A 23681-nucleotide genomic window follows, 5' to 3' on the forward strand; every position below is an offset into this window, starting at 1 on the left:
AATTGAAATTTTCAAAAGGTGTCCCAATTTAAGAATATTCACCCTATTTGTTATAGACAAAGATATAAAGATTTAAAAGATATCATGTTGGACAAGCTTCATTTCACTGAACCTGTCCCTGGCTGGAGGCTCCTTGAGCCCCAGTGATTGATGCACCATGTAAACTAACACCTCTCCTGTGATAGTATTTTGTTCACAGCAACAACAAAAAAAACAGTTATCCTCACCTCACAGGTGACCCTGACACGTTTAACGTTACAGTTCCAGGTTGAGCTGGCTGCGGAAAGCTTTCAGTTTTTTTTTTTTTTTTTTTTTTTTTTTTTTTTTTGGAAAGCTTTCAGTTGTGCTCCGCCAGAGACTATTTAGAAGGCTCCGCCCTCCGCCCTTCAACTGTGCATCCTACTGTGATGATTTTTCTTTACGTAAAAAGGGGCGTATCAATTTTACGCAGAATGAGTCGATCCGACCAGTGAAACTGGCAGTCCCGTGCCGGGTGTCGGATGGTGCATGACAAGCAAGTAGGCTATCCTGTCTGGAATTATATTAGACCTACTTTACGACGTTCATTATACGAGAAACTTAAAGCCTACATTGTGTCGTCGATAAGTCTTATGAGCCCTTTTCCTTTGAAATCCGGACAAATGATGCCGCGGAGATATTCGGACAGAGGAGACGCCGGTGTCATTTGTTACGTTTAGCTTAAAATTAACCAAAGTAGGCTATTACATTTTTGTAATATTTGCCAACACCACATTCCATTCCACTGAGCGACAGTAACGGTAAAAGAATGCGACAGGCGTTTTTGAGACAAGTCCGTCGGTTTCCGTGGGTCACCAACGTTACACTGTACGGTTGTCTGTTCGCTGGAGGGGACTTCGTCCACCAGTCGATCTCGCGAGGGGAACAAATGGACTGGAGACACACACGGAACGTCGCCGTGGTCGCGTTCAGTTTCCACGGTAACTTCAATTTCTTCTGGATGCGGTTCCTAGAGCGGAGGTTTCCCGGGAATTCCGTCCGGATGGTGGTGAGGAAGCTGCTCCTGGACCAGACCACAGCGTCGCCCCTGGCTACCAGTGTCTTCTACACAGGTCATTCATTGTAGTGGGACAGTGGGACAGTGGGACGGAGGGCAGTGGGGCCGAGGGCATGGGACAGGGACAGGACAGCTGCTGACAGCACACACCACAGCTCCCCGGGGCACTCTGAGCGCCGGCAGGCTAGTTAATGGTTTACCTCAAAACAGATATGCATATCTGTCAATTTGTAACCTGACCCGAGTCCTCTCGGTGCTCTTCTCATGCCAGCATGCATGTTGCCATTGCACTGTGAAACACACCTTGACTAGCAGAGGTCACATGTCACACTCTGAAATGAGTTGTGTAGTGGAGTAAAGACCTTCATGTCACTGTATATTGCATTAGAAAAAGCAGTGGTACAAGTAGGCTTTCACTTAAAGGTCCCATGACATGGTGCTCTTTGGATGCTTTTATATATTCAATTCAATTTTATTTATAGTATCAAATCATAACACGAGTTATCTCGAGACACTTTACAGATAGAGTAGCCTAGGTCTAGACCACACTCTCTAATTTGGGGGTGGCAGTCGCTCAGTCTGTAGATAGTTGGGTTGGGAACCAGAGGGTTGCTGGTTCAAGTCCCCATCGGACCATAGTATGGTGGTGGACTGGTAGCTGGAGAGGTGCCAGTTTCACCTTCTGGGCACTGCCAAGGTGCCCTTGAGCAAGGCACCAAACCCCCAATTGCTTGGAGCGCCTCTCCATGGGCAGCTTCCTCACTCCATTAGTGCATGTATAGGTTCTGAGCATGTGTGTGTGTAATTCCGACCTGTGTGTAATAACAACAGAGTGAAAACATTGGAATTTCCCCCTGCAGGAGTAATAAAGTATAAATTATTATTATTATTATTAATTTACAAAGCCCCAACAATTACAGTAATTCCCTCAAGAGCAAGCAGTGCGACAGTGACGGTAGGTGATGTCTGACGGTGCCGGTTGGGGATGCGATGAACAGTTGCAGTAATAGTCACATTAATAATGGAACGGTGACTTCAAATGGTAGTCGTAGTAGTTCATGTCATATATGCATGGATGGACGTAGCAGGAAGCAGCAGGGTTCAGCAGGACGCAGCATGACATTGCAGGGCACCACAGAGCTTAGCAGGGAGTGCAGCAGGACCACGGCGACAGCTGCAACCAGGATCTTGGTGCCAACGTTCTCCAAGGAAATACGCTGGGTGAAAAAAAACATAAGGACTCCGGGGAGTAAACTCCCCAGAAGCTAGGATAAGTAACAAGCATTTCTGGGACGGGATGCACACAGATGGTAATAGAAAGGGAGCGGAGAGAGCAGCTGTGGCTGACCTTAGTGGTCCCCTAATACTGTATCTGAAGTCTCTTTTATATAGACCTTAGTGGTCCCCTAATACTGTATCTGAAGTCTCTTTTATATAGACCTTAGTGGTCCCCTAATACTGTATCTGAAGTCTCTTTTATAGACCTTAGTGGTCCCCTAATACTGTATCTGAAGTCTCTTTTATATAGACCTTAGTGGTCCCCTAATACTGTATCTGAAGTCTCTTTTATATAGACCTTAGTGGTCCCTAATACTGTATCTGAAGTCTCTTTTATATAGACCTTAGTGGTCCCCTAATACTGTATCTGAAGTCTCTTTTATATAGACCTTAGTGGTCCCCTAATACTGTATCTGAAGTCTCTTTTATATAGACCTTAGTGGTCCCCTAATACTGTATCTGAAGTCTCTTTCCCGTAATTCAGCCTTGGTGCAGATCCAGTCCCACAATGAGCTTTCCTTAGGAGGGGGTGTAGCCTTGACCAACTGCCACTTTGCAGGGGAGGTAACCTTGCTCCTTATGACCTCATAAGGAGAAGATTCCAGATCGGCCCATCTGAGCTTTCAATTTCTCAAAGGCAGAGCAGGATACCCAGGGCTCGGTTTACACCTATCACCATTTCTAGCCACTGGGGGACCATAGGCAGGCTGGGGGAATGCATATTAATGTTAAAATACCTCATAAAGTGAAATTTTCATGCCATGGGACCTTTAAATAGCAAACAAACACAATCAAGTATGTGTATGACTATGACCTAGCTAGCCTTTTAGTTACTCAAATCTGTAAATCTGGCACCAATAAAGAAAATAGGAAAACCAAAACACTAACCTATTAATATAGGCAATAATATGCTTAATCAAAACTTTGTATGCCGTTACATGCTGTCATTGTACTGCTAATGTTTTGCGAGAGAATAATGTTCCACTGTTTGTGCAATAACACAGCTTGCGAATACATGAAGTGATGTTATTACCATAGAGATTTTTCTTCCTATTCCTATAGGACATTCAAACTGTATAATACTGTGTCTTTAAAGTCCACTTACACTATAAACCTTCCATCAGTCAAATCATTTTCCAGCTGCCAGTCAGAGAGTGAACTGTCATTTGTCTTGTTCTCACGCAGGTGTCAGCATCTTGGAGGGCAAAGACGACATCTTTGAAGACTGGAGAGAAAAGTTCCTGAATACATATAAGGTGAGTAGGAGCAGAGACACAGGCTCTCACAGCATGTTCGTCTCGCTAGCACCTTCAAGTGCTCGTGTAATGTGTGACATGAGACAGTTAACTTGTGCCTAAATCAAAACAGATAAGACGTTATAGTGCATGTATCCAAAACTGTGGCTTAATGTATTTGATGACTGTTGCAAACAGCTCATTTAACATGTAGGCTATTATGTGGTTCAGGGAGAGCTCTACTGATGGCTCTCTATCTAACTACGGTAATTAGCATGCATCTCAGTCACTAAAGTTAAAAGATAAAGTTTATTTTTTTTCTCGTAATCATAGGTTTCAATTGTGTCAGTAGAGGTTTGTGTACGTCTACATATGATTTGTGATCTTTCTGTCTTTTCAGACGGGGCTAATGTTCTGGCCATTTATGCAGGTAAATATTAACATCTTTTATGGATAGTTGTCAATTCTTGACCCTTGGGAACAATATATAGCGAAGAAAATCTAAGCTCAAAGGTCCACTTGCTAATGATTCTGAGCGTCCCGTCACATCTCACAGCCTCATGAACCTGAATGGAAGTGGACCTTTCAGTTTAGATTGTCTTCACTATTAAAATCTTCAATTTCCTCGTTTTCATTTATTTGAATAGCTGTTATATGTGATAATGTGATATATTTTGAAAGACAACCCTGCGGAGCAACCCTTGATTGTCAGACCCATCCCAAAAATCTAAATAACAAAACTGACAAAGTAAGGACCACATTCTGTAGTTTAAATTAGAGAATACGGTGTCAGTGTGACATCTCACAACAATACTTGCATGGGAACTATTTATTTTATACTGTAAATCTGAATTTTTGTTTGATACGTAAACATGTACTATACCAGAACAATGATATAAATATACTGTATCTTTATCTGTCTCCCTCAGTTTCTGAACTTTGCCTTGGTGCCTCTGTACATGCGGACCGCCTTCACCGGCTGCTGTGCCTTCGTTTGGGCCACCTTCCTTTGCTTCTCGCGTCAGAGCGGCGATGGCACTGCCAGTGCTGCTCTGGCGTGGATGTTCCCTCCTAAAGAGGATGAAGCAGAATCCACAAATGAGAAGGTGGACTCCAAGGAAAAGAGGGGATAGTAAAGCGACTCCGATCCGAAGTATGTAGAATCAGTGGTTGTGATGGAGGGGGACAAAATGTAAACGGAAAAAGCAGCGATCTTTAGTGGAGATAGCAGGTTCAGTCCTGTCTGTGGTTGATGTTGCGCTATCGCTGCCAGGGTTTGAGTTCTCATGACCTCATGGTGCTTTGAAACAGCATCGAGCAAATGGAATGTGTATACAGTATACTTTTCAGTATGCATACAGCACACCACCTCAGTGGGAAAATGTAATTCAGTCCTACTTTTCAATCCCACAGTGAACCATCATGGTGCTATATTTGTTACCAGGTTTTGTTTTTATAAATGCAGTCTTGTGTTCTCACATCACAAACAAGAGAGTTCCCTTAATCTATTGGACCACGCTGAATGATTTATGAGGACTTCTCTGTCTGGAAAGGAACCATAGAATGACTGAACTAAGACAGTTAAGACTTATCTGCGACTGGAACAGAGTGCCTGATCTCTAAGGACTTTCTGCTTCGGTTCCTGTTTTCACTCTGGTACAAGAAGTGCACATGCACACAGGGACCAAACACTAAAACATATCCGCAAATATATTTTTCATCCCGTATTTTCAACCATTGTTTCTTAATATTTAATTGTTGTGGCAATGAGATACTACTGAAGATTACTCTGAGTTTGTATATTAATGATTGATGAAGGTTGTCTCAAACATCCATTTACTTGAATGTGGAAATGCTGCCTGCCTGCTGTCGTACTTTATGTTAATGTGATACTGGGGAGTGCTCTCTATTATATCTCTTTGCACCATTTCCTTATTTTACAATATTGATTGCTGTTTTATCCATTTAAAAAAAAAAATTATTTCACCTCTTAGTGTAAATGTTACTTTAAAGGTTACCTCGCCTGTAATGATTCTTGAACGTCAGATGCCTCTGCCAAACAGTTTTCTATAGAGGTCATTTTTTAAAATAGTTCAGTATAAGTGCTGACTGCTATTCCTATATACAGAATTTAAAAGGTTCCAGGCAAACTTCTTTCCTTTTGATCCCTTTAATCAGACATCTTTTAAAATGCATCCTTAATTATGATAACTTATTATTAGTATAGTATTAGAATGTCTGTTTCTAATTATTATTTATATGCTGATGTGCTACACTGGAACTCAAAGATCAAATCAATGAACATTCCCTTTGTTCTTTCCAGCAACTGAAGACTGGTTGATATTACACTACTTTATTTTTTTGAAGGGTTTTGATATCACAAAGAACAACTATTTTAACAGTGTCGTTGACTGTAATGTATTTGGAAAAAAAATTATTTGATGACATTTTGCACGGAAGTTACACTGATTGTGGTAGAGATAAATAATATTTATTGTTGAATAAATTAAAAACACCCCATTGACTCAATGTGTGTTTACTGAGCATACAACTATAGCAACACAAAAGAAATCTATACACTGTAACTGAGATTATAACTGACACACTTGAACCTATTGAGTACAGCAGACCCATAGTTTTCTTCTCATGCTCCCAGTTGATCTGTAATATCATGTACCTCTGATATTTTGCTATCAAAGGTACATCCTGGGTGGCTTGTGTTCAGACAGAAATATTACTCATTCCTCTGTATTACTCATAGTTTAGGCTATGCAACTGCAGCTCTGTCTCCATCTCTTGTGGGAATATATACGGTATTAAGCACAACACAGACTTTGAAAGGCCTGCCTGCTGGTGCGTGCCCTTTTTCTACAGCCTGCCTTTCCACTCTTTGTTTTATGTTTCTTGCTTCGAAGACTTCCCAAATAAAGCTTTACGCCGCTATTATTAAAATTGTTTCTAAATGTGCGACACACTGCTAAAACAGATTCAATTTGTCGAATTGTGACATATATGCAACCAGACCACCATGTGGAAACATCTGCCACTTATCCTTTGGCAGTTATTTCAGCCTGCCAAATAACGACCAGAAGTAGGCCTTTACACTTCAGAGACAAAATGCTTAAAGAGCTATTACCACCTGCAAGTGTTTGAAACTAATAATAAATACCTGAAATATATCCAGGCAGAGCTGTGGCATACTAAAAACAAATGCTTGAACAGGCTGATAATAAAAAAATAAATAAAAAAAACTCCAGTGCAACTATGTGTCTATTGTTTTATTTTTACCGTCATCTCGGTGTCAGTGGGTGTCTCCCAAGTCTTCACATCACATCCCTGCACCGCACTGCGCATGCTCCCTGCATCTTTTTCTCCATCCACACGTCGACTTCAAAGCTTGAATGAAGATGCTCATCGTCTCGGGTCGCTGGAGCCTTTTCACCGGGTGAAGCGGAGTTACATTAGCCTACCGATTACTAAATACATTTGGAGGGACGCACACAGAGGAGCCAAAGACTCGTTTATATCCTGGTTTCGGCGCGCGGGCACTCCACCGACATGGAACTGAAGATGAAGAAATCTATTTCGGACACCGAACGCGCGCTCAGGAGCTACGGCGCCGTGTCGGAAACGGCGTGGACAACGGACAAAGGTGAGCGTCTCGAAGTAAAATATGATGTTGTTTTACCGCCTGGTGGGCCGGAAAAGCAGTTTAGCATCTCCGTTTCCTCAACAGAATGTGCCACTCTGTGTGTGTGTGTGTGTGTGTGTGTGTGTGTGTGTGTGTGTGTGTGAAACCCCAGTGAGCAGTGATGGCGTTGAAAGGGTTACTAGTGACTCATAAAGGTTTAGGATCGGTGCTAGAGGGCCTATTAATTCCCTTACATGCTCACTATGGGTATATTATTGCGTGGTGTGTGAATGAATTTGGGCCAATGAGTAGGCCAAATACAGTAAGCCCAGCACATTTTGAAACTTGTGGTCATTTGATTCAGTCCAGGCTGATGCAGAAAGCATGAAGAGAGAGAGCACAAGCAGCTAGAAGCCGATACCCTGGTCCTCTGCTCTGATCAATAGGCTCTACAAGTTTTTCCAAAATCCATCAAATATATTCCTCACTTTTAGTGATTACTTTCAATTGTACAGGGGGTAAGCACAAAATTGAGTTTCTGCACAATAATAACAACATCGCCACAGACTACAGCCTACGAAATGTCTATAAAGCCTCTCTAACTCAGTTTCAGCTAAAAATGAACATTATAATTAGTGTTAATAATGTTCCTATTATTTTGTCCTGCATTTATTTTATTTGTCCTAATTAGGACTGCAGTTAACGATTATTTTCTCAGTTAATTAATTGATTGATTCATTGCTTGTTTTCTTTTCAACCCACTGTCCAAAACCTAACGATATTCAATCCAATCTACTAAAAGCAGCAAATTGTCACTTTGGAGAAGCTGGAGTCAGAGAATGTTTTGCATTTTGCTTGATGCGTGACAATTATTGGCAATTATTTTTGTGTCAACTGACTTCCGCTCTAAACAATACCACAAACTAGCCTACAGCCTCAAAAGTGACCCTAAAGATGGAAGGAACACAAAAATAAAATAAAAAATAAACATCATCAGCTGCAGAGCCGTTTTAGATGTGTTAGATGTTTCTATTATTTTGTCCTGTTCTCAAATCCCACGTGATGACGGCGGGATGAATGACGCATGTGTTGACAGAAGCAGCAAAGCGGTAGCGTCCTTTAAGATGGGTCCTGGTCGGCTCCACTGACAACAACTCACAACAATCACAGAGAGCAGGCGGTAAAGAAACTTCCGGATTAAGTCGGAGAAGAAGAAAAAGAAATGCAGTGGATATTTTTAGACATGGATCCAGCCATTGCTTTCTCTCTCTCTCTACCACACACACACACTAACACACACACTGTCACAGACAAAAGTAATGCAGGGCAAACCCCCTCCTCTTTTAAATAGTGCCTGTGTTGCAGCAGTAGCAGTGTATAGGCTGGATCCTGACTGCAGGATGTGGGATGTGTCAGGGGCGTCTGCATATTGGATGTCATACAGATGCTGACATTTCCCTGTTGTCGGGCCCCACGGGGCCGCTGCACCGCGCACGATCCAGGCTCTCCAGGCTGTTTATTCCTCATTACATCCTAATCCGGTTGATCCAGTTTGTTTTAATGACACAGGGACAATTCAAACTGATTCATTAATGTGTGAGGACACTGTTTCACATCTGCAGCTGATGTGAGGAGCAGGTTATGCTTATGTGTCGGCCTGGCCTGGGTGACTTTAGAGTTAAGCCCACCTGTCTCTGGTGGACAAGCTGCTTTTAATTAGGACGTATCGAAGCTGTTCGCTCCTTGTAATGTCTTCAATGCCGTGTGTGTGTGTTTGTGTGTGTGTGTGTGTGTGTGTGTGTGTGTGTGTGTGTGTGTGTGTGTGTGTGTGTGTGTGTGTGTGTGTGTGTGTGTGTGAGCGGCTCGCTCAGAGGAGAGGGAGCTGTAAAGACATCACTGAGCTGGCACTTTGCCACCATTACTTAATGCAGCTTGGTCCTATTGGTGGTTCTGTATAAGCACGTGGCTGGAGTGTACAAAGAAAAACAAGTCACAGAGAAAAAAAGGGAGAGATAAAGAAAGAAACACTTTAGCTCCTGCTGTGTTTCGTATCCTGTCGCAGTTTCATGATGTAAAGTTCGATTTTGGCGTCAGCGTCTCTTCGTCAGCAGACACGTCAGCCGATGATTCGACACCAGTGAGGCACAAACAAACCGGGCCCTCCTGTGCACACTTCTGTCTGCTGTGGTGAGTCAGCTCGGTCTCCAGCAGGCATCCGTGAAAAGTACCACAAACGCAGACTGCAGTTTATGTTGCTGCAGGAGGACGAGGAGCTGATCCACTCCTCTAATGTTACACTGTGGATAAATGTCATGCGTCACATTTACACCTCTGGATTAAAGATGAAAATAGTTTCTTTATGTTTAGGTGTATAAGGACCTATCCTCTTACAGTGTAGTCGTGTTAGGAGGGGATTGCTTCATTGCAAGTATGGACGGGAGGATTAACATCCATATGGATATTTTATAATAAAATAAGCAAAAATGGCACCAAAAAAAATCTCTGGTTCTCTCAAATAAAAATCTTTGCTGGTTCTCGGAGCATTGTGATTTTAAACTAAATTACTCAAAGACATCACCCTGGACTCTGGGAAACTGTAATGGACATTTTTCACTATTAATTTTCTGACATATTTAGGAACAAACATTTAATCAATTAAGCAAGAAATAAATCAGCATATCAATCAATAATGGAAATAAAGTAAAGATCACTGTAAGGACAGCGCGTAGCTAATATCCAGAGAGGCAGGAGAGGGCAGAGCCACTCGCCACCCCTGCACATAAACTGAGATTACCGATGAGATTATCTGGATGCCATTTGATTAACGTTTTTACAGAACCCTGAGAGCAGGTATCATGTGTGGCATCTAATCTCACTGTAGCGCATTTGCTGGCTCTGTGTAATATTCATGTTCTGCACAAAAGTGGAAGATAACTGTTGAGATTCAGGCCTGCAGAGATACAGAGTGAAGTTTGATGCGTGAGTGGTGGTATATCATTGTATTGTAGTATTGCATAATACTTACTGGGTACCCCAGTGATTGGGTGTTACAACTCCATAATGGGGGGCCTTCTGAGAGACAGATTTCTATTTTTGAAAAGGTCAAAATGGAAGCAGAAGAGCTCAAACCCTCCCTGCCTGGTTAACGTCCATGTCTCTCAAACTCCACGCTCCCAAGTTTGAAACACAGGTTTTCTGTTACAATTTTGAAGTGTGAAGACGAAACTGGGATAACCCTAAATTATATATATATATATATATATATATATATATATATAGTATTTTATCAAACAAAGCTCCTTCCAGAGCCACCGAAGATATTTTACACCGGTTTTAAAGGCTGAGTAGTACTCCTCATGATGAGTCAACTGATCTTCATGTGTAACATTGACGGAGTGCTCCTTTAATGATTTGCAGTGGAGGTGGATGGGAATACTGGCAGGGAGAGAGCTTGATGCCATGCAACAAGAGAGGAGGAAACCAGGACAACACACTAATAAGCAATCAACTCTGTATGGAATATATTTGTATCTGCAAATCAAGATGCACACTGTTGCTTGTATGTTTGTAAGCTGCTGGTAGGGTCAGTTTGTTGCAGGAGCGGCAGCATTTGCAGTGGTCAGTGCATTGATCAGTGCAGTAAGTGTTTGGTCAGTGTAGTAAGTGTTTGTCATTGGCAGATATGGAGAATGTGAGGTCAGTGGTCCAGTTCAGGGAGAAATAACCCAATCAGCAAGAAGCCACAGCTGCTCATTGATCAATGAAGGTATCCGTTTCTCTTCCTCAACAACCTTCTGCTAAAAAAAAAAAAAAAAAAAAAAAAAAAAAGGATCTCCAAGTGCCTGAATTACATGCTGGAATCCTGCTTTTCTTCATGTCACACATTCACATCATCAGTGATTGAAGCCTTTTAATGGAAAGCAGTCATTTGTGCCCGAGGCACCGCTGTGACTTTAACACTCGTGATTCACCTCTCTCAATTAAACATGCTGCTTGCTCTCTGCTAGAGATGTTCTGATACCGATACCAGTATCAGTATCGGCTCCGATACTGCCTAAAACGCTGGTATCGGTATCGGGAAGTACTGGAGTTTATGCACCGATCCGATACCACGTAATAAAGCCCTAAATAAAATCTATGTTGAAGTAGTTTATTTATGTTCTTTTTCCGTTATAACTGACTGTCAAACTGGATAATAAAAGAAAGTTCTACGGCGTTCATTGTTTGTGTTTGTTCATGTTTTACAAAGAATTTAACCTGAGCCAGACCGACAACAAAGATAAAAATCATATCACATCCATACAGGGATAGTAGTATACAGCTGTTAAAGCATAATAAAATATATGACACACTGGTATCGGATCGGTACTCGGTATCGGTCGATACGCAAGTTCAGGTATCGGTATCGGAATCGGTATCGGGAAGCAAAAAATGGAATCGGGCCATCTCTACTCTCTACATATCATGTTTTTGGCTGATGTGAGATGACACGCCACAGGGAGATGAGGTGAGAAATAGGGTCTGCCAGAACGCTGACCCTGGGAGAAAGTTTACAAGGATTAAAAAGACAGAAATGAGAAACGTGTGGATGCATTTGTTACATGAAATCAATGAAAAATACATTTACGATTTACATCTGTGATTCAGTCACGTGTAGGCCGTTTTTTTTCCTCCTGCTTTTAAACTCTAAAGCAGTGTCCTAAGTGAAGAGAAGTGCCTAACAGACATGTCTAGAGCAGAGCTGTCCCGTTGGAGAAAAACAATCCCAGTACCAGTGGTGGAATATATCTAAGTACATTTACTCAAGTACTGTACTTAAGAACAAACTTGAAGTACTTGTACTTTACTTGAGTCTTTTCCTTTCGTGCCACTTTCTACTTCTACTCCGTTACATTTCAGAGAGAAATATTGTACTTTCTACTCCACTACATTCATCTGACGGCTTTAGTTACTAGTTACTTTACACATTAAGATTGTTGCATACAAAACACATGTAGTTTATAAAATCCGATGTTTTATTATAAATTAAACTAGCCAACAATATAACGGCCTACAAGTCATGCTGAAATGATTAGACCATTAGACAGTTGACTGACAGAACAGTTTCCAATTTCTAAAATGTGAGGATTTTTCTGCATTGAGTACTTTTACTTTACTACTACTACTAAGTACATTTTCCAGATGATACTTACATAGTTTAACTTAAGTAACATTCTCCATGCAGGACTTTTACTTTTTACAGCGTGGTATTAGTACTTTCAGGGGCGTAGCACAAAATTCTGGGCCCTGTAGAAAGGCATTTTCTATGGGCCCCTCCCCGCAGCCACAGCTATTCATTCTACCATCTTTATGGGCCCTCCTCACATGAGGGCCCTGGGTACTCAGTCCCCCCCCGAGTACTTTTACTTAAGTGAAAGATCTGAATACTGCTTCTAACACTGTTCACTACTAAGGTAGTAGAGGTTTCTTCCTCCTGCCCTCCCCCTGTCTCCTGTTTCCCTCCTCTCTTTTTTTATTCCTCTTTATCCATTTTGACTCATCCCTGCTTTCCTCCCAGGTCACTCAGATGTGTCCATGGCAGAGAGCACCATGGCTCCAGAGGAGATCGAGGTGGAGATGGCTCGTATTCAGCGCCTGCGAGAGGTCCTGGTACGCCGGGAGTCGGAGCTGCGTTTCATGTGAGTTGCTGAACGGTCAATTTCTGTGTTTTAACACCAGACGTAATAGAGCCTGACAAAGATCGAATCGATACAGTGTCATAACAACTCCTACGGCTTTCCTTGAGTGGATAATGAGGTTTCTGTGTTGACACACTGCAAAGACATTCAAGTTCTTCTTCTCCTTCGGGATATAAAGTTGGCTGTTCCAAGACTGCTGAAGACAGAGAGAGGCGGTCCATTTGTTCATTGATTATGCAGAGGCCTGGACATGCCAATATGGCAGCTGAATGAGTCACCATGATGAACTCATTGGCTCATCATCAACATCAGCTTCAAGGATTATGGTTCTCAGTTTTTGGGATGATTTAGGCCTACTGTATTTTTTTTCCTTCTCTGTCTAAAGCCTCGCTGCGTTGATCATGTGAATGTTTTGACTGTGCTTGTTGTGGAGCATGACAACATGGATGATATAAATAGATCATACAAAAATAGAGTTTAATACTGTAGCAGTACATTTTGTAAAGTAACAAACTAGTGTCTCATTGTCTTGTTCAATAAAAACTAGGGCTGCAACGAACTAAAATAGGTAAAAACCCTTTCACAACATTGGTGATTTTAGGTCCGTGTAACGCTTATCAGTTCAATTTTCTAAGCACAAACGGACATGTGGAAAAACAGAAAAATAGGTTCAAATATCAAATTTTCCCCTTTTTTCCGCCTTGAAAAAATAAAAAAATTGGATCTTTAAACTGTTTTTCCAATTTTCTGTTTTTATTCATAGGATCAGAAATTTTGAAAATTACAAAATTGCATCTGGGCTCCAATTATTCAATACCACAATGATATTCTCTCCCTCGTACCACCTATAGTTACACCCCGCCCCCCCACTCGAGCACAGCAGCCAGACCTAAACACAGAATGAGAATGGATGACGTGTTGGAAGTCGAATATCCAAAAACATTCAGCATTCACCGAGAGGTGAAACGCTGGTCAATATCCAGCACAGACTTGAATCAAGATCGCATAGTGTCTATATTTAAAGTAAGTAAGTTTGGTGCTTTTGTAATTATCCAGTGTCGACATGACTGCCCCGAGTCTTCTTGAATGACCGCCTAAACACATCCAGACACACCCACGATAACAGCCAATCAATCGTTGGTAACTAGCTAGGTGGTACTAGGGAAAGAATACCATTGCAGTATTGAATAATTGGAGCCCAGACGCAATTTTGTAATTTTCTAAATTTCTGATCCTCTGAATAAAAACTGAAAATTGGAAAAAAAAACGGATTAAAGATCGATTCTTTTAATTTGTTGAGTTAATTTGTGGATATTTGAACCCATTTTTCTGTTTTTCCAAATGTCCATTTGTGCTTAGAAAATTGAACTGATATAAGCATTACATGGACCATTTTAGACCCTTTTTAGGGGGGCTCATCTCAGCCCCCCTAAGATGATAATAAAAAACTAAACTTTTTTTTTTTTTAAAGCAATTTTAGTGCTTCAAGTGAGAGTTTGCGAACTTGTCTGTTAGTGACAGAGGACAACCAATTACAGGTTCAAAGGGCTTGAAACAGGTTTAATATCCCGTGTGTCTGTCGCCAATGCTATGACCTGTAACCCCGTCAAGGAAAGAGTTAACAGAAACGTAGTGTTGGCCAATCAGAGGTGGTTGTGCTCGACTCCACAGAGAGGAAGTTGGTAATTCCAGGGCGCAGATTAGAACCCAAATTGAAACGTAAGCAACTAAAATTGCTGAATGTTAGAACATTGTGTCAAAGTGGTCGTTATCACTGTGACTTATAAAGTGTTGGGTTTAGTTCCATCGTAGTGTCAAAAAAACGTGAGCTGACGTTATTGTTCAGTAGCATAATAGTCTCCATGTATTTCCAGTGTTCATTCATGCCAACTGTGCGGATGAATAAATGAATATCCAGTTTGCATACAGCGAGTGAGCAAATAGGAATTGAAGGAGAATTTCAACGTCCTGTCATTCGTCCTGTTAGATATTGTAATACAGGCTGCAGAATTCACTATCAAATACAGTCCAAAATCCTTAAATATTCAGTGTGCTTCAGCGTAAGACAAATAATAGCAGCAAATTCTGACATTTACGAAGCTGAAACCATCACAAATTTGGCATTTTTGCTTAAATAATTAATCAATTATAATTATATTTATGTCGATCAGGTTATTCCACTAATTGTTGCAGCTCTAATACAGACTCACAGTAGCCTACACGTAGGGTTCGACGATACGACGGTGAGACGACATCAACCACCAGAAATTTTACCACATTCTATACATGTAATATCCCTTAAATGTCTTTGGTTGTATCAGAACATTACAAACAATGTTGCAAATTAATGAGCAGCATGATTTGGGCATTGATAACATGAAATAACGTTGTATTTTCAGTTTTTCCAATTTGCAGGGTCATTCATTTCTGCAGCTATTCTGTGATGGAGGATTTCACACTCCTACTATATGTGATGAATCAAACGATATAGCTTAAAAAAAAAACTGCCATTTTTGTTGTCGAGCAGAAAAGACTGCTTGTTTTGTCACCATATCCTGTTGTTTTTATATTTACTTTTTTACTTTTCAAAACCCTCTTTTAATGAACAAGGAAAAAAACCTGCATTACATTATTATGGAGGGTCAAACTGCCTTTTGCACCTTTATAAAACTTTGGTCAACCCAGTTGTTTTTAAACGTGCTATATAAATAAATTGACATTGACATTATAAAACTGAACTGACAGTGGAAGTACAAGCCACTGTCTCAGCAGCACTGTATCATATCCAACAGGACGGTGTATTTTGTGGGTCATTACACCCCTAACATCTGCGGCGGGGTGATGGTTGACGTGTCGGATGAAGCCGATACACATCTTAGAGAGCTCACCCAGCTGATAATGTTGATTCACACGCCCACTTAAAATGCTTCATTAGGCCGCCACGCTGCTTATTTTTACGTCTCTGTTGTCGGCTCTGTGTGACTCAAGACGGCTCTTAAACAGACACGTGCACGCGCACACGCACACGCACACGCACACGCATACGCATACAAAGTAGCAGATGGAGTGTCAGAGTGCAGAAGCTGCAGGAATCCACAAATAGCATTGAGAGAGTGAAGCACAAGGCAGAAAGAGAAAAACAGATAAACAGAAAGAGAGGAGAAAGAAGCTGAAGGGAGGGGTCACGGGAAATGCAGAGGGAGGAGGAGGAGGAAGAGGAGGCTGTGGATGAGTCATCGGCCTGATCTATCACAGACTGTTAATTAAATCGGTGGTAGCTGTCACTGCTCCACAGAGAGAGAGAGAGAGAGAGGGAGAAGAGAGAGAGAGAGAGAGAGGGGAATTCAGTGTAGAAGAGGGGAGAATGTGGAGGCCCAGAGGGTGAGACGTCAGGGCTGCAGGGGGCTCAGAGTGCAGCGTGGATTGATTTATGTCGCATGTTTTCCATCTGCAGATTCTGCACACACCCTACTGATGTGTGGCACATCGGGGCCTGAGGCCGGGATGCCTTAATGACAAGTACATGAGAGGATGTCACACAGTACAGCACCAGGCATTAGAGCTCAAAATGATTTGTCGACTAATCAATTATTCAATCATTGGAATAGTTGAGTACTTGTTTCAGTGTTTTATTGAGCAAACATGACAAACACTCCCTTTAGGGGTGGCAGACGGGAGGATTTGATGTTTTTTCTGTGATTGATATCGAGATATTGATATGTTAATTGAATATCTTCATTTATAGGAACGCTTTCAGTCCTGCTTCTATTTTATCTGCCTCTCAAAGTCTCGTAGCTATTAATCTATTTGTTTCAAACTAGGATGTTTTGCACATTTTCTTTTTCAGAATAAGCTGAATTACCGTATATAAAAAAAAAGATGACGTTTGAAGTGAAAATTAGCATTTAAGATTTATGACAAATAATTACACATATATAGGATTTAGAAAATTTCTGTTAGAAAATGCAAGTTTCTTAGAAATCTGAAGGTGTCGAACATAATACAGAATAGAATCCGTTAGCATGCTGAGCTAACTCTGGCTCATTTACAGTTACTTTGCTGTTGATTAATGTGCACTGCCCCTGTCAAAAAAACAAATAAATGAAAGGAAATAGAATCCAAGTAAGAGTGAAATCACCTTACGTTGTACAACATCCTCAAATCAATAACACAGGTGAAAACGGAGAAGCCTCTTTCTCCATCAAGGAGAACGGGACACAAAGAAACTCTGATGTGCACGTTGCTTGGATCGCCATAACAACAAGAAAAGAGGGGGTACGACCAACGTTGAGCTACTGATATGTTAATTGACCACAAAACCACAGTTTAACACGGTTTGTGGGAATTATAGGGTTCATTCATAACAAATAAAATCTTTTTTTCCCCAGCCCTAGTTGGGATGTTTTCATTTACTCTGTTTTATATATAATTATGGTCATATTCATGTTTAAAAAATGAATTTCTGTGCTTTTGGAAATGGACAGAAATGTTTCACTTGATCAAAATGACATAACATTTGGCACCTTGGTTCTTCCCAACAGATTTTTCAGCTGCGTCTGCTTTCCCTCCAGAGTTCACTATACAATACGACTCTGCCTTACATCATTCCAATCAGATAAATACATCCAAAGTGGACGCAGATAATAACATCTGTTGTTCTTTAATCTGATGGAGGCCAACTGTTTTCTTTCACATTTTTCTTCTAGGATGGATGACATTCAGCTCTGCAAAGACATCATGAGTTTAAAGCAGGAGCTGAGACAGATTGTCACAGTACCAGGTACAAACAAACACACACACACACAGACACACACACACATACAGGTTTGTTGCACTCTTTGTGGGGACCCGTCATTGATAATACATTCCCTAGCCCCTTACCCTAACCTTAACCATCACAACTAAATGCCTAACCTTAACCCCTACCCTAACCATAACCCAATTCTATCCCTAATCCTACAACCAAGTCTTAACCCTCAAACAGCCCTTTAAACTTGTGGGGTCCAGCATTTTGGCCCCACAAAGCTGTCGGGATCCCACAAGTATACTGGACTCCTGGTTTTTGGACCCCACGAATATAGTTTAACAAGCCCACACACACACACACACACACACACACACACACACACACACACACACACACACACACACACACACACACACACACACACACACACACACACATTTACCTCCTGTCTGCTGAAAAAAACCATCTGTAAGCATATCAGGAAATAAACCTCTCAAAATTGATCCTCTGTGTGCAAAACTGTCCACGCTCCCTGTTTGGACTCGGCCAAAAATAGAGTTTTTGGCAGAAAGTGCTTCTGTTTGCAGCTCGCCAGAGTCCCACAACATCAGCAAGCGTCATGGTGATTTATAGAAAGAGTCGTTACGCTAAACTACACAGGAGTGATCGTAAGTCTCAGGGACAAGGTGGAGTTATGAGGGAGAGATAATCATACACACACACACACACACATAAACACACACACATGCATCATCACTGTGAAGGCAATATGATATGAGCTGAGGGAAGGCGTCCAGAATGAATTTCAGTAAACACTTATTTTACTGGATGTAAAAGTGGTGTGTTTGTGGCGCAGAGGACAGAATCAAATATTGGTTTAGTTCCACAGTCAGTCCCGGTGTGACACAGGACAAACATGGATGTTTATCAGCACCACTGACCTGTCAATCACAGTGCGTTTTTTTAAACCAATTGCAATGTAGCCCTAGCCTAGAAATCTAGACGCACCCTAAGGGCAGCAAATGTAATTTGCAGCCAGTGTCAGTCTAGCAACTCTCCCTTGACTTGCGAGCTGGAAAAACCAAATTCTGGTCAGGCCAATCACATCATGTATAGAGTCGGTGGGCGGGGCTTAACATAAGGACGGCAGAGTTGCGACAGTTCCGCATGAATTCCCTGCTACTTGGAAACAAAGACGATGGCCACGACTCTGGAAGACTTGGAGTTAAGCTTTTCTTTGAGAAAATTTAATCTATCAACTAGCGTTGCTCTGGTTGGCTATGAGTGCAGAGGGAACCGTTTATCCCGCCCCTCGGATTGAGCCCTGCCAATGGTGAGCTCCCAGACCCAACATCTTGATGTGGGTCTGGCTTGTCAGGCTAGTGTAGCCCTGCACTGTACAGAGTGATGACGAAAATAACAGAAACACCTGATAATGTAACAAAATCCAAATCTTGTGAAGCTTATGTTTGTGTGAATATTTGTGATGTTTTGATTTGATTCAGGGCTGAAGTCAGGATTAAAAAAATACTGAGGTCATGGATCCAATTTAAAGCCATCCTATGTAACCTTTCCTGAACAGCGGTAACTGTGGCAACAAGTGGTTATTAAGGGATGTCAAATGCAAATATGTAGTTTAACAGTATATAACTGGGGGAAAAAAAGAATCTAAATATAACAAGAAAACTCCACAGGGCACCTTTAAAGGGGAACTATGCAGTTTTTTAGCTTAATGTACCTTAACTGAACAGCTTCAGAGTCATTGGAATGGTCATATGACTTTTTTCGGGTTGAATGGTGGTCGTCTCGCTTCCCCCTAACGCCTGTGAGCGGAAAAACCACCCTTGCAACTTCTGGCTGGCGAGCCCCCGGCCTCAGCGTCAGGAAGTATCGCGTGATATCAGGTCTCGCGATGTAACGAACTGCTTCACAGCACTGCACACATACACACCCCCATCCAGGAACCAGATAACAAGGTAGCGATGGAGTTTTTCACACTATCGTCACGGCTGAGCCAGCTAAAAAGAAGCCGAAAGCTAGGAAAGCATTGTCGGAGGAACAGAGAAAGAGGACACGGCAGACTGACCGAGCGAGTTTTTACACAGTGTTGCCAAATATCTATTCAGAAGCTGTAGGGGGAGCGCTATAGAGAAACCTGCCAGCAAAAAGCGAGAAAAAAAAAAGCAAAGAACCGGCCAAAACTGCATAGCGCCCCTTTAAGTTTGCTAACATGAACTAGCATTAGCCACCATAAGCTACTGGTCATACCAGACCAAGGGAGGCTGTAGAAGCGAAACCTGCGAGTGTCGAGTTAAGCAAGGGTGCGTTTATTACTTATTCAACTTTTAATTTGTAGGAGGAAGAATGTGTTATTTCTTTATTTCAAAATGTACATTATCTAGCTTTAAGGTCCACTTACATGCTTGTTCAGGAGCTTTCGACCATATCACACTTCCTCATCAGCAGAGAAAAAACTTTTTTACTGTTCAATCACATTTTCTCCATAATGCCAGAAATAAAATCCTGTTAGAGAAATACTGATTTTTTTAGTTAATTAATGTTTGTCTTGGACAAGTAGTCCAATTTAAATATATTATAAAAAAAATTAATGGAATCTGCCCATAAAATTTCCACCATTTGTTTGTGTGTAATTGTTGAATGAAAACTTCCTCCAGGCTGGTAAGAAAAAAAAAATTCCCAGAAGAAAAAAAATCCAGAAGACGTGACTTCGCTGTCCTCAAAAGGTGGCTGCAGCTTTGATTGGATTGTAATAATGAAAGCGATCCTATTATTGTGTCCACCCCCCTATGCAATTTGGGATTACCGGTCACACAAACTGCACACTGTCACACAAAAACTGCCCCTCGTTGACATTCCCATGAGCCCCTGGGGCCTCATGTATACAGTTGCTGGGGGGCCTCTGGCAGCCCATCAACTTCACTCCAGCACAATGAGAGTCACGTGACAAAGAGACTCTGTAGCCTCTCCTCTCCGGCTCCTCTGACATTGGGATTTATCCGTTGTAGCCATGCGGCCCTCAGATTGTTCTGCCCGCGGGGGGAATACACACTGAAGCCGCACTGCTCCACTTTGTTTCCGGATGGGAGAAAGAGCTGATGTTTGCAATCATTTTTCCAACCCCTTTTTCCTCACCTAGCAGTGTCAGAAAAACCTTCCGCTGCAACTGTTTGTGCATGTGTGTGTGTGTGTGTGTGTCGGTTGATGTGTGTCTTTTTCTGTGCTTTGGAGTGTGAAGGTTAGGACAAAGCAAAGAGGATGTTGCGTTTGTAGATCTCTGTAGCATTTGCATGAATGAATCAGTGCCTCGCCCTACATTATACATGAGGGCAGAATTGGGTTGGTGATGGGACTCGGTGTGTCAGCTGACTTTGCTGTAAGGTCAAGTTGCAACGTGCAAAACTTGCTTTTATATTTAATGCGAGGAGAATACTACGTTTTAAGTTCAGTCTGCCTCTCCCTCTAGTCATCCATTTATTTCTTTGTTTATGACTTTCATTTTTCTTCCTCCTCTCCCCCCCACCCCAGAGAAAGAAAAAAACAAGAAGCACAGGCAGCGAGAAGAAGAGCTGATCCTGAAGATTCATAAACTGGTGCAGAAGAGGGATTTCCTGGTCGACGATGCCGAGGTGGAGAGATTAAGGTTAGAGCGCTCCCACGCAGGCACAGTCAATATCCGGGATCCGCGGGAGACGGCTGATTGCTTGTTTACTCAGACAGTGTTGGGCTGAACTGCACCCGCTGTTTGTTTCTTCACTTGATAGATATAGGATGGTCGAGGAACAGCAGGAAAGAGACCCATTAGATTAAATGTGAGCATCTGCCTGCTGTGTGTGTTTGCGTCTGATTTTTCTACTCCATCCTCCGCTCCCACTAATAACCCACAGAGTGTGACAGAGATAACTTTCAGATAGACGTGATATTAAATAATGTAAAATCACAGGCTGGTTTTAGAACACTGGATGAGCAAAGTATTTCGGAGCAACTTCAAAGGTAATTTTTAAAAGTGTATCTATCAAATGAATCTATTATTCTATATTATTATACAAAAATAATACATCTTTTACATCTTGTGTTGTAAAAAAAATAAAATAAAAAAGGACCAAGGGAATACCTACCAAATGGCTACCAAAAACACAGGCGGCTCCGCTCTATTTAAGAGTCACGGCAGTCAGTCAGCATGAACAATTCCAGGACCCTGAAACCTGAACAGCTAAATGGTATTCAGCCATCATTCATTTTATTTATTTATTTATTTACCGGTGCTTTTCCTACTGTGACATGCCAAAAAGGCCCATAAAGTGGCACAAACTGCAGTTCAGGTAGCTTACTGTACATAAAGCCATTCAGTGACTCAAAACCCCTGTTGTAGTGATTGCATTGTATTCAAACAGCCGACTATGTGACTGTACCTTACCCCCCAGGGAGCGAGAGGAGGACAAGGAGATGGCGGAGTACCTCAGACTGAAGCTGATGCCTCTGGAGAAGAAGCTCAAAGTCACACAAAGTGAGTGGGGGGAGAAAAAAGAAAATGCACAAACACAAAGCGAGAGAGGGGCAGGGGTGTTGTTGACTTTCACATCCACTGTGTGATGATCTCCTTTACCTCTTCTCTTTCCTTTTTAATGGCAAGATCCTCCAAAGCCCAAGAGACAAATCCCAGAGCCGCCCCCCAACAAACCATCCATCACCAAGTCAGGAGTGGCCATCATTAAGGATTGCTGCGGGGCCACCCAGTGCGCTGTCATGTAACAGACACGGACCTCTTTACGACCTTGCCCCCCCCCCCGTGTTGAAAACAACACACCCACATCGCATTGACACGCCATGCATCACTTCCTGTGACTCAGAGAACCTGGTAGCTGTTCAGGAATCCGGTTAGTAATTGAAATCGATAGAGATAAAGTTTGAGCCCGGAGTTTGGAAGCTGATCCCTAATCAATGCTTGAGGGTAACCTCTCAATAGGCTTCTGTAAGTGGTCCACAGTGTGTGTGATGTAAAGGGAATTGTAAAGACAAATCTGATAAAGGTCTTCAATTTGGATTAGAATGGGTCATACCATCACGTAACATTCCTTTAAGATGACCATATGGTCTATGATCAGGGTCGATAAACAGTGGAAGCACTTACAGAACTACAAGCACAATGTCAACAGAGTGAAGTATTAATGCTGGGGTTCTCCGTCTGACAGGAAGGAAAAATAAACATCAGCTATCATCCCGACATGTTTGACAACAGGTATTTATTCTTCCATGTTAACCCTTTAACATCAACCAGTGAACCTCTTTCACTTTCCGGAGACCCCCCCCACAAACACACGCGGCTCAGACAAACCGTATGGCTGCCAGTTAAGTCACATCCATTCTGACTCCATGTATTGGCTCGTACAGCAGTTTCATTTATAATCCGTGATCCAGTAATATCTGCTGTACTGGATTCAGCTTTGGCAGAGGAAAAAATAAAAGTCTGGTCGTATTAGGTGTCAAAACTATGTTCACATAAATGCAAACATATATGACCTACTTTTGTAGCAGTGTTTCCACTGGTTCACAACCCTTTTATTATTTTTGGTTAACCCCTATATATGCAAACATAATGGGGTGCATTTTTTTTTTGTAACATGGTCCACTATGCTCGCTCATGTCCCCGAGTCGCATCACTGGTCACACTAACGTCATCTCAGCCATCAGCTACTGGGAAATATAGACCGTGGTAGTAGGACATCATTCATAGTTCCGGATATTGCTGACAAACAACTTGCATCCTCTGAATTTAATCTTGCATTTTTATGATAAAAACACCAGGAAATGAATAGATTGTGTACGTTTTGAGTGTATTTTAGGACATTAGTGACTCATGTCAAGCAAAAGTGTTGCTCTGTCACTTTACCTTCTTTATTCTGACAATGTGGCGTTCTGTAGTAGTAGTGAATTTATTAAAAAAAAGGTCCTTATGTTGAATATTGAACAAATATGCAGAAAATAATCTGAAACTATACCTGTACATACATGTTTAAATAAAGAGCATCTTTCAGGAACACGCTGGGTGATATGGAGT

The 23681-nt window shown here is 41.8% G+C and overlaps 2 protein-coding genes across 4 annotated transcripts; both read left to right on the forward strand.

Annotated features, from left to right (window-relative positions):
* Window positions 1-469: 469 nt before the first annotated feature.
* LOC114572348 (mpv17-like protein) lies at window positions 470-4746 on the forward strand. 2 transcript variants are annotated; one of them, XM_028603946.1, is made up of 4 exons: window positions 470-1091; window positions 3500-3570; window positions 3950-3979; window positions 4479-4746. In XM_028603946.1, exons 1-4 carry the CDS (start codon window positions 788-790, stop codon window positions 4680-4682), a joined length of 609 nt encoding a protein of 202 aa, XP_028459747.1. In that variant the 5' UTR covers window positions 470-787; the 3' UTR covers window positions 4683-4746. The 2 variants fall into 2 exon arrangements, with proteins under 2 accessions (XP_028459747.1, XP_028459755.1); XM_028603954.1 differs by having other exon boundaries at window positions 470-959.
* A 2150-nt stretch (window positions 4747-6896) lies between these two features.
* Window positions 6897-23640, forward strand: bmerb1 (bMERB domain containing 1). Of its 2 annotated transcripts, XR_003694873.1 has the most exons (7): window positions 6897-7201; window positions 12738-12858; window positions 17565-17638; window positions 21152-21266; window positions 22048-22130; window positions 22257-22500; window positions 22816-23640. XR_003694873.1 is itself a non-coding variant. In XM_028605151.1 (6 exons), exons 1-6 carry the CDS (start codon window positions 7108-7110, stop codon window positions 22373-22375), a joined length of 606 nt encoding a protein of 201 aa, XP_028460952.1. In that variant the 5' UTR covers window positions 6897-7107; the 3' UTR covers window positions 22376-23640. The 2 variants fall into 2 exon arrangements, 1 of the variants encoding a protein (XP_028460952.1); XM_028605151.1 differs by having other exon boundaries at window positions 22257-23640.
* The last annotated feature ends 41 nt before the right edge of the window (window positions 23641-23681 follow it).

The sequence above is a fragment of the Perca flavescens genome, chromosome 2 (assembly GCF_004354835.1).
Source record: "Perca flavescens isolate YP-PL-M2 chromosome 2, PFLA_1.0, whole genome shotgun sequence".
Taxonomy (NCBI): Eukaryota; Metazoa; Chordata; class Actinopteri; order Perciformes; family Percidae; genus Perca; species Perca flavescens.